The sequence below is a fragment of the Vigna umbellata genome, chromosome 9, assembly GCF_029865625.1.
Source record: "Vigna umbellata cultivar VRB3 chromosome 9, Vumbellata_1.0, whole genome shotgun sequence".
Lineage (NCBI taxonomy): Eukaryota > Viridiplantae > Streptophyta > Magnoliopsida > Fabales > Fabaceae > Vigna > Vigna umbellata.
The window spans coordinates 18086009-18098187 of record NC_142173.1 but is presented as its reverse complement, the minus strand read 5'-3'; the positions used below and the strand labels follow the sequence as shown (position 1 = coordinate 18098187).

Sequence of the window (12179 nt, the reverse complement as noted above, 5' to 3'; positions counted from 1 at the left end):
CACCCCCACAAAGGACGTCTACAGTCCCACTTATTTACGGATATGCCACCGGTCAATTATTTATGTTGGTGTTTTTGTGGACGGACGTCTATTGGGTGACGTTAAAGGCCAATTCTGCACTAGTGACAGTTTCAGGGATTCGGTTCATCTATCTTATTCCTCTCTTTCTACTGAAATCTTTGTAGAATACTATGTTATGGAATGTTAGTGTTAGAATTAGGAGATTGATAGGTTAGTTGTAGAAGGTTTGGATATGAGAATATGTTGGAAAAGCATATGACAGTATGTGAATGTCAATTTTGTTGGAGAGTGCTTACCAGTACGCTATAACTGATAGTGAGGATAACTTTTTCTACTTAATATCAGCCCAAACATCACGGTCCTATTGTGACTTGGCTCACCTAATTTCACCTTGAACAATTGAGGAGGATCAGTTATTGTTTCCAGTTTTTGTTGTCAACATAAATAGTAACTACTTGTTATGATGAGCAGATTAGGAAATGGAATGAACCTTGAATTCTTTTGGCCAATATTTATCATTGTTTTCAGTTTGTGGACTGAAGCATAGCCGTGGTTGTTAGGAAAATGTCTTGCTCCTTAAATAATATAATCAATCATTTCCTTTCTTTTCAAAACAGTAATTTTTTTGATAGTGAAGAAGTGATCAGATCTATTGAGATGAAAGGAAAGATGATTTCTTGTGTTTTGCTAAGTTATTTCTACACATAAATATTCAAGAATTATGAGCAAGCTATCTAAGGAAACTAAATAAATTAAGGAAATAAGGAAACATGCAAATAGAATCAGGATGATATCTGAACATATATAACAGAACTTTTAAACTGTCTTGTACTTTTGGTTAACAATCTATTGAAAAAGACTATGATTAATGCATCCCTTTTTTGCATGTGTTGGCTCGTGCCATTACTCCTTGGGCTTTTGATTTTTAAGTAATGGAAAACATAGTTAATATTGATTTAACTTTTTTCTTTGCCAAATATTCTAGATTATATTATTTTATGTTTGTTGCTTTTATGGTTTAAGTTTTCCTCTAATATGGAGCCCTTGTTGGGGCTTTCCTAAACTGTCATAACTCTTCGATGCTAAAATATATTTGTTCTGTTGCTCTTCCAGATTGGAAAATACCCATAAGCATTATATGAGTATTTTTTTTTTTGTCATAGAATGGTCAAACTAAGTTTATTAGGCCACTTAGTTAAGTTATCATCTACCATCTTTTGTATATCTTGTGTTCAAATTGCTTCATTATATGGGTTGGTTTCCCTGCAAAGCACTTATTGCAAAACTCTAAATTAATTGAAGTTCACAAGGTTTGATATTTGATCCCATTATGGTGTCTTTTAGAAGTTACTTAAGTGTTAATTGCCCGTGCATTCCTTTTGTTAATTTGTTTATATGTTCTGATTTCCACTGCAGAGATGGATTCTGTTGTGGAGTAGCTTTTAAGGATGGATGTTTATATATTATATTAGAAATTGATATTGCATAAGGTTAAGATCGAGAGGTTGAATGTGTACATGTCACATGTGGGTTTGGTATTGGAAATTTAACTATCAGTGTTTTCTTTTCTGGTGTTGTGTAGTATGCTCATATTTTCTATAACTTTGTTTTTTGTATTTCTGTTTCATTAATGTAATGTTAAAAATCTTTGCATATATTACCTAATTATTTCCATTGATTATAGGGATATTAAATGTGCAAATATATTGGTGGATGCGAATGGATCTGTTAAGCTTTCAGATTTTGGATTGGCGAAGGTGGCTCTCAGTTCATGACTTTGCTTTGTTCCTGAACAATCTTCTGTTGTTTATCTTTCCATTTTCTAATATTGTGTTATTCTTATTGTTTTTCAGGCAATCAAATTGAATGATGTTAAATCATGCAAGAGAACAACATTCTGGATGGCCCTAGAGGTTTGCCTTCAATATTCTCTTCTAATTAAAGTTATTGAAAAATGGGTATGGGTCGTCATTTGTATGAATGAAGTGTAGACATGGTTGTTAGTAAGTAACAGTTAAAATGTAAGTTTGTTGCTGGATCCATGGTTCTAGATTGAGTTTATACTTTTTTTTCAGCCCTTCGGTAATTACCGAGGGGCAAAGGTCGTCGGTAAATGTTAGCGATAAGGATTTACCGACAATAATCTGGCCGTCGATTAGTCGTCGGTAAAAGGTCATTACCGACGACTTCTGGCTGTTTCCGAGGGATTGTGGCATTCGGTAATGCCCTTCTTTTTTGTAGCGGATGTTAATGGGCTTGTTCTTATTAGTACAGAGTTTACATGAAGCGTTTTCAAGATCAGGTGTTAATAGTTTGAGTAGTGATGTTATTATCTGTGAGTGGGATGAAGATGTGTAGCGTTTTTCAAAGGTCAAAAGTGAGTTTATGCACGAAGGAATAAGTGAGAGTTAGCAAAGACAAAGTTAACTTACGGTTTCAAGTTGCAGTGTTAACCTTAAAGTGAGAAAGTATTATTGGAGGTGGGAAAGAGAAAGTGGGTCAAGAGATGAAGAAATGAACTAAGCTATGATTTCTAGTTGTAGTGTCCAACTTGAGAGGAGCAAGCGTTAGTTGTGATGGGAAGCTGAAAGAAGATTCAAGTTTTTAGTTGCACAAATAAACATTAGACTATCCAAAATAATTTATGCAACTAAGAATCACATTTTAAGCATCTTTAATTTCCAAACTTGATAAATCTAATTGTCACAAATCCTCTTCAAATTAACCATTTAAACACAATTATTCTCCTAAAAATTTGAAATTAAACCTAAAATGTGGGCATCAATATACAGTCATTACACCCCCACACTTATCTTTTTGCACTCTTGGAAAATTTATTAATTCCAAGACTTTGTTTTGGGTCATTTTATTCGATATTTACATTTGGATGAAAAGAATAAACAACACTAAACACAGATGAATCATCTACTCATCAATTTTTCATGGACATGCAAATGAAATCACTTCATTCTTTACACATGAGTTGACCTTTTGAATTCACAAGAAAATCAAATACGAAAGATATCATTCAAGTCAAAATGTATTTATTTCTCCCCAACTCTCTCAAGTGTTTTTGACTTGTGTTTACGCTCAAAATACCTAGTAAGTAGACAACCTAGATATTTAACAAGACCCTAATATTCACATACTTCATAAAAACATGCAATTAATGATCATGGGGGACTTTTTAAAAGGTTATATTGAGGCCAAGGAAAAGGTAGGAATTATTTTGGAGTTTCCGAGTTTCTGAAATAGATATATAGAAAGAGTAATGAAACTTGATTTCAAAAACAACTTTATTATTTGCTGATCTTTTAAGGAAGATTTTTCTTTCCTTTCTCTTTCTTCTATTCTTCTTTTATTTTTCTTTTTTTTTATTTTGTTTTTCAAAACTCTAACTTTTCATCTTCCTTTTTGTCATTTTTATTACTTTGTGGGTGAGGTATTCACCCAAACACATTTTCATCACTTACTTCTAACACAATTCATTACTCCTTTTTTCTTTCTAAGGTAAGGAACATATGATTTTTCTTCTTTTCACATTTGGCAATGACTGAAAACAAGGAAAATAGGTTTAAGGCTCAAAGGGCTTTTCAATGGATTATTATTAGGACAAGTTTATTTGGTCAAGTAACTAAAACAATATATGCCTCAATCATATCAAATCATGCATATTTACCTTAGTTGAAAAATAAAGAATCAAGCTAAATATTAAAGTATAAACAAAAATTGGGCAACTCACTCAAGAAAAATAGGTATGGCACATGGTAGACCATCCTTAACATTTGACCCAAAACTCACAAGGTTCAAATTTTTTTCACAAAATATTTAATCAAAAAATTCTCAAATAAACTCAATAAGCAAATCATAGAAGCAATCCACTCATAGCAACATGACCTTTTTTCTTGAATTCATGATCATCCTAGTTACTGATTCAAACTTTCAAATCCATTGCAAATATTTATTGAAAAAAATATTACTATTATTATTGAAAAAACAAAATACGGAACAAATAAAATTGTTTCCCCAAACCCCCACAACTATGTATTATCCTCAATGTATGCCTTGTATATAGAATGCAAAGAAAAAGTATGAGGGTACTTACCTCCTTCATGGTGGAAGGAATGCTAGAGTGGTCAAATTCACCACTAGTACAAAAATATCGTATAATGTCATTGTTTTTTGGCCTTTCACGTCGAATTCGAGGTCGACGTCATATCGGAAGACATAAAATTGACATCGAATTTAAAAAATTTGACGTTAATCAAATTAGCATCAAACTTTGTTAATATTCGACATTAAGCAATTTTCTTGTTTTTTTTAATTAATTATAATCCTTTCTTACAACTCTACGAGACCTGAAAAGTAGAAAAATAACAAATTTCAGTTTTTGGTATTTTATAAAGCATGAACTATGAACGTGTAATATAGTATCAACAAAAAACAATAATAACAAACAACAAACAAGTTTAATCAAACAACAACATCAACAAACAAATTCAACCAAATAACAACAACAAACAAGTTCAACAAAAAACAACAACAAATAAGTTCAACAAATAAGTTCTTCAAAACGAAAATGAAAACGAAAACTAACCTTCAAAAGGTGGGTTCGTCGAAATAAAGTGTTTCCACTAGTGAGCGAGAAAGTAGAATGCGCCTATGAAGGAAAAGAACACGAAAATAATCGGTCAAAAACAAATGAAAATTATACATAAAGTAGTTAATTAACATGCATTTGTATCAAATGAAAGAAAGATTACATGTGATGGTCGTCAAACTTCGTTCGACAAAAGTTTGAGAAGAGAAGAGGGTCTCGCGTGCTAAGATAAAGTGAATGAATTTTCAATCTCCCGCTCAAATTAAAAAGGGGAAACTTTTGGCTAACAAATAATACGTCGAAGCTCCTATAAAATTTGACGTATTATGTGTGATTTAAAAGAAAAAAGAAAAAAAGAATTAAAAAGGGGTTGCTTTTTGGCTTCTGGCTGACAAATAATACGTCGAAGCCCTTACAAAATTCGACGTATTATTTGTTGTTTAAAAGAAAAAAGAAAAAAGAAAAAAGAAAAAAGAATTAAAAAGGGTGACTATTTTGCTTCTGATTGACAAATATTACGTCGAACCCCTACAGGATTCGACGTACTATTGGTGGTTTAAAAGAAAAAAGAAAGAGAATAACGCGCTGGATTAAATAATTATCATCATAGAACGTCGAATTGAATGAGGCTTCGACGTTCTACAATTGCATTTATTTACAAAAATGTCACTGGTCATTTTTAACGTTCACTATTCAATGGTTGGATGTTGAACGCGTGACGTTATACGCTGTTTTTGCACTAGTCCCCATCCATTGTCTTGTTCAACATGTCTTTATTTTCCCTAAATGTCCACATACGATGGCCAATGAATGGGCCTTCCCATTTGGATCGTATTTTACCACTCATAAGCCCTTCCTGGACTTGTACTATAAAACCTTTTGACCTATGTTAAAATCCTTTTTAGTCACAAGCTTTTTTGGTCATGAAATTTCTTGGTTTTCTCCTTGTAGAACTTGGAGTTCTCATAGGCTGTGAGCCTAATCTCCTCTAGTTCTTGCAATTGGAGCTTTCGCTCTTTCCCTGCTCCTTCTATGTCCAAGTTACAAGCTTTCACAATTCAATAGGCTTGATGTTGGATCTCAGGTAGATGGAAAGCCTTCCCAAAAACAACCTTGAAAGGTGACATGCCTATTGGTGTTCTGTAGGTCGTCCGATGTACCCAAAGTGCATCATCCAATCGTGTGGCCTAATCCTTCCTATTTTGCTTTACCAGCTTTTGTAATATCTTCTTGATTTCTCTCTTAGAGACCTCAACTTGACCATTAGTTTGTGGAAGATATGGTGCAGCAATGCAATGCGTCACCCCATATATAATTACTTGCGAATTTAAAATTTGTAAGAAAATTAATTGCGAATTTAAAATTTGTGAAAATATTACTTGTCAAATTTAAATTTGCAGGAAAAGCTATCCGTTGTATAGAAAATTTTTTATAGAAAATTTTTCATGAAATTTCTTGCGAATTTTTAAATTCTACAGTAACTAATTACTCACTAAGAAATTATCCATTAATTGAAATTTGTAAGAATAATATAGGACACCTTCTTTGTTTGTAAACTTTTGTAAGAAATTTGTAGGAAGATCTTCATGGAATATAAATTTTTTAGTAGTGATTGCTTTTCAAGAATTAAAACCAAAAGTTGACAACATAACAGAACCTAATAGTTACTTTCATCCTTTACATTTATAATAAGACAGCAAGACATATACTCATACATTATTCCTAGAATAAGTTTGTAGCATAGAATTTCATATCATACATTAACAATAGGCATATGGGAACAAGTCTTTTCTTAGTGTGAACTCTAATGACCTGCCATATATTTGAAGCTTATGTTTTTGTTTTCAAGTTTCAAGCAACGACTGTTATTAATTATATTGTTGTTTTGGAGGCCTTTCTTGCAAGAATTATCCAACAAAGCACACGATACAACAGAAAGAATGCCAGCATTATTCCCACGTTGATCCACCTGTTATCCCTTTCAAGTCCTCTACTCTTCAACACATCAAACCCTGTGATCAAGCACTGTGATCCCTCTATTTGATGAGAGAAGCACTCATTTCTAACATTCCAGTACTCATTTGTGAGGAGTGCATCCAAAGGGTACCTATAGAGGGACACATAGTACAAGAAAAGCCAATACTTTGGGATGCTTTCCTTTGGAATGAAGTATCCTGAGAAGAGGAAGAAGGCTCCAAGAACTGTGCAGATGAGAGAGTTCCCTGAAATGAAATCAGGAGACACTGCACTTAAGAAGAGCACAAGAGAACTTGCCATGAGCACAATGAGCCACACCACAAAAGTGAAGAAGGAGAAGGCAGAAAGAGAAGGGTTGAGGCCTACAAGCCAGTACACAGGAACAGCAAAAAGTGTGGATACCACAAACAAGAAAGGAAGGAAAACAAAAGTGTTGGCTATCATGTAAGAGGAAATCCTATAGGCTCCCCTTGAGGCTTCTTTCATCAAAACACTCCTCTCTTGAAGGTATATTGGAAGTGCTTCAACTGTAGAAGAGAGGAGAAAACTAAGACTGAATGCAAATAGACCTAATCTTTCTGCAATTCCTTCTTCATCCCTTGTTACCTTTATATAAACACTTCCTAGACCAAAGCCACCAACTAGTGCTTGCATTGTTCTGGCCAAGAAAAGTTGTTTTGTTCTATAAATGATCTTCCAAAATCTTGAGCACAAAACCAGTATCTCTATCAAGTATGCATAGCAAAGACTGCTGAAACTTTCCTTGATAAACTGTGATTGGACAATTTGGACTCCACCACAGTTTTCTTCCTCTGGCCACAGGAGGTGTGGAAATGGCTCCTTTTCCTCAATGATGGAAGATTCATATTTGGAACTGGAATCTTCCAACCCTCGTATAATTTCCATAGAGAATTCTAAAGCATTCAGCTGTGTTGGGATTTGAAATCCCAATTTACTTATGGTTTCCTCTAGTTGTTCTAGGCTACCATTGTGAACAACTGAACCATGAGAGAGGATCAAGAACTTGGAAACATACTGCAATATTCTATAGCTGGGTTGGTGGATTGAAAGAACCACTATCCTATGATTTGCCTTAACAATTGATGACAGTAACTCAATGACTTGCAAAGCTGAAGTGCTGTCTAGACCTGAAGTTGGCTCATCTAGGAGCAAAATTGGAGGATTGTGAATCATGTCAACTCCAATTGACACCCTTTTCCTCTCTCCACCAGATATCCCTCTATTATCTTCATCCCCAACAAAACTATCAGCAACATGTAAAAGTCCTAGCTCTTGCAACAAGCTTTCTACCCTCAACTCTCTATCTTTTGGGGTCATTTCTTTTAGCCTAAACTTTGCACTAAACAACAAAGTTTCTCTCACAGTCAGCATAGGAAGCAAATTGTCCTCTTGTGCCACAAAGCCGCATGTCTTTCTCAACTGAGCTGGACTAGTCATAGGCTGATCATTGATTGAAATACTTTTAGGATCAAAGTCTTCATCTTTTACCCTTCCTGCCATGATTCGCAGAAGGGTAGATTTTCCTGTTCCACTAGGACCAGCTACAGCAACAATCTCAGAACTTCTGGCAACAAAAGAGATTGAGTTGAGTATACTTAAGGGCTCTGGTTTTTTACTCTGGTGACAAAATGAAAGGAAAGTTCTCTTGTTAGGCTTCAAAGTGTAGGAGAGATTTCTCACAGAAAGTTTATATGCAGTTCTGAATTGTTGCTGTGATGGTGGCGGTGAGTGGTGGAAAGAGGAAGAAGAAGCACTAATGGATTCCTCAGGAGAATTAGAAGTTGAGAAGAGTATCACAGAGTCATCTTCAGTGGTAGATAGCCTAGGTGGATTCAAGCACGCTGCCATTGGTTTATGTGGTTATTCTGTGGGAGAAAAGTTAAACTAAGAATGCAACCTTTTATGGGAGAATTTCAAGTTCAGAAGAAACGGAAGTTGCAACAACCAAGTTGACAGTTATGCAGTTGTAGATGCTGACATGTTTGGTAGAGGTAGGTTATCTGCAACATTAACTTATCAAGTTCAGACTTTGGCCTATACTTAATTGCATTCCTATCACTTCCTTTCATTAACTTAATTACCAATTTCCTAGCTAGATTTTCAAACTCTTCACCCTGTAAATTCTATCCAATCTGAACTTTGAACAAAGAAAACGAAAGAGACGTGCCATTCATATAACAACTCATGATTTATACAATATTATGTCGTTTTTTTTTTCTCCATCATATTATTTGTTACGTTTTATACTTTTCATTTTTTTCCTACCATTTCTAAACTCAAGGGACAACTTTTTAGAGCAAGTTGGGTCTATCGAGGAGAAGGTTCACCAGAGAGACACAAATATCAATGACTCTTCAGCCACATCATATAAGAGATTGACACCATTCTCTATCAAAAATCTTAATGCAATTAGCTAATGATCTTTCACTTTTATATATTACTATACTTTCTCGTTTCTATCCAATGTGAGACTTAAACTTACGTTTAGATTAGCATGTTAGCAATAGAATAATATAATAATTTAAATTTTCATCAAATAGAAGACATGATTTCTCAGTTGAAAAACAAAAAACAATATTACATGAATGAACAGAGAGCTAAAACCGTATTATATGTAATTTGGGGAAGTCCCACCTTGAGCTTAAAAATGATATTCAACAGTTTGGATGAATGTAAATATTTAGCTAGGTTTTGAAAAAAATATTAATTTAAGTTTTTGTAAACATGTTAGCGTCTTGCTTACCTTAGGTCAATTTTAGGTGTCAATTGAAGCATGTTTGTTCAGACGTTTTGCCCTATGGGTTAGTCAACTTCCATATGTGGATCACTTAGTTGACAGTTGGAACCTCTCATCAACTTTCCCATCTCAAGTGTAAAGGGTTGATATATGATTGTTAAGCTCCCTCAAAAATAGGTAAATTCTCACCAAAGAAAACTGCTGAAGGGTGAAACACTTATCTGCCATGTAAAATTTTAAACTCAATTTATTCATTTATTCTCTAAATATATGTCGATATTATTGCTACTTTTTGGGATTTTTTTAAATAGTTTTAGAAACTAATGCAAAAATGTTGCACACACACTTTTAACAATAAAAAAACAATTTTTTTTTCATCATAAATGATGAGAATATAGTTGTATATTTATAGCTTGACGGAAGAAATGTAGATTTTTTTTAAGTTATTACAAGATGTAATGTCTAATAACTATATTATCAAGAACAAATATGTGGTTGAAAAATGTTGAATTCTGTATACAAACACATTTATACGCAAGGCAATACATGGCATATCCGAAAGAAAAAACAAATGCAACTTTTAAGACAAACAGTTTATCTTTGTTCTCAATGAAACCTTTAGCTTTCAAGTCGTTGATAGAAAAGTATGAAAAAAAATCTCAAATGTGCTACATTTTGGACTATAGCAGATTACGAAAGTGTTCCATAACAAAATAATTACTTTTGGAGTTTATGAAAACTATACCATGAAAAAGGTATTACGAAAGTGTTCCACAACAACACAACTATTTTTGGAGTTCATAGGTAATATGTTAAGATTTTAAATTAGCTTCCAAAGATTTACGGATGTGATTGAAATAAGGATAAAATATATTTTCGGTAGGGGAATTTGGAAAAAAAAAAAATTCAGAAGTGATAGGTTGCTGGAAGAAATCTGATGGAGTGCAGAAAGTAATAGCCCAATATGTATTTAGCAGTCCAGGACTAAAAAGTTCTTGTCAATGTTAAAATATAGAGACAAAAACAAATTATATTAATCTCACATACCTTATCCACTGATACTAAAATCAGTACAATATTGACGCTTGAAGTTACAGAACTAGCTAACAAATTGAGGACGAAAAATCGTGAAATTGCACACTATATAATTTCTACTATGATCATAACTCCTTATATACAAGGATTCAATTGAAGCATTTTATCGAACATTTAGCGAGAGTGAAATGAAAAAAAAATAAATATTTCTATTTTAATTGGAAATTTAAATTCTTATACCCACTTCCCCTCACTTTTCCACCTCCCAAACAGGGAATTAGACCATAAAGTGACCCCACAAGGAGACCATGATTTTAGTTTTTGTATATTTGGTTTTGTATTTATAAGTAATCGCATTTTTCACTATGTGGAGTATTTAAAAGATGAAAATGTAGATAATTCAATTTCATTACATATATATATATATTCTTTGACTGAATTGGTTCAATGTGTCGCTGTCCTCACTTCAACTGCTGTCACTACCTAATGTTGTGTTGTGGTAAAATGAGGTTTTGATTCATATTTTCGTGATGGGGATTTCTTCCTGCATCCATGTTTTCTTTCTGCATCCTCCTATTCTTTAAAATTCCAATAATACTCTCTTACTTGAAATTAATAGAAAAAAAAAATATAAGATTTTTTTTTCAAGTTTTATTTCCAGTTTTGGATTGTGCAATATTTAAGTCAAGTCAAGATAACTAAATATCATGTCAAATCAAGTCATCTATATCTAAGGTCTAAAATAATCAGTTCGGGTTAAAGATTGAACTGAGTCAAAGTGGAAGATTAATTAGAGTCATCTTAGATTAAAGGTTGAGTCAAGTTAGTCTGACTCAATGGTTGAGCCGACTTCAGGCCAAAGGTTGAACTAAGTGGATCTTGTTTGAGTTAGCCCAAGCCGAAGGTCGAACCAAGTTAGCTTGATGAAATTTGAGTCAAGTCAGATCAGGTAACAAGTTGAGTTGAGTTGGACTAGATCGAAGATTGTAGAAATTGGTATTGCGCATTGGAATGTTCAAAAGTGTGTAAACGGATACAAAACCAAGAGGGGAGGGAAATGATTCTAGTTAAAAATTGCTTCTTTTTAATAGATTTTTGCTTTCAAAAGTTTCTTTGATAAATAAGAAAATTTATGTTAAATAAAAGCAAATAAACAACGCAGAGAAGAGAAGAAAAAAATTACACAGGTAATTTTTATACTGGTTCGGATAGAAAAACCCTACATCTAGTTGTTAATCTCTCTAAAAGAGGGATTAACATTTCCACTAAAATAAGTAACATATTACAATAGAGAATAGAAACCACCTCTCTTAACACATAAGAGATGAAAGGCACTTCCTTTTGATGCACAAAAAGATGAACGACTTGAATTTGCTTTGTAAGTATACTTCACCACTTAGACACACCAAGAAAGAGCACTTCCTCCTACAAGCACCAAGTTACAAGCTCCCTTTTACAAACACAAAGAGTTTCCCCGAGACACACAACTCTAATACTCTTAAGTGAAAAGTTATCTTCTAAGAATTTTGGAAAACACTATTTATAAGCCAAGGGTCAGAAACTGAAAAGGCATATCGCAAATGCCAATAAAAATCAATTACCAAAAGTGATAATCGATTATTTTTTGCTGTTATAAGGTTTTTGAAATGGTGATAATCGATTATCATTAGTGATAATCGATTATTGTCAAACCCTGGACAATCATAACTTTTAGTGATAATCGATTATCTTGAGAGATAATCGATTATTGCCGATTTGAAGTGTTTTCTCGTTTTACACATGATAATC

At 33.4% G+C, this 12179-nt stretch overlaps 1 protein-coding gene across 1 annotated transcript; it reads right to left on the bottom strand.

The window, feature by feature from the left end:
* Window positions 1–6242: 6242 nt before the first annotated feature.
* ABCG23 (ABC-2 type transporter family protein) lies at window positions 6243–8782 on the bottom strand. The gene has a single exon (XM_047306478.2). The coding sequence runs from the start codon at window positions 8465–8467 to the stop codon at window positions 6494–6496; it is 1974 nt and encodes a 657-aa protein (XP_047162434.1). The 5' UTR covers window positions 8468–8782; the 3' UTR covers window positions 6243–6493.
* Window positions 8783–12179: the final 3397 nt, after the last annotated feature.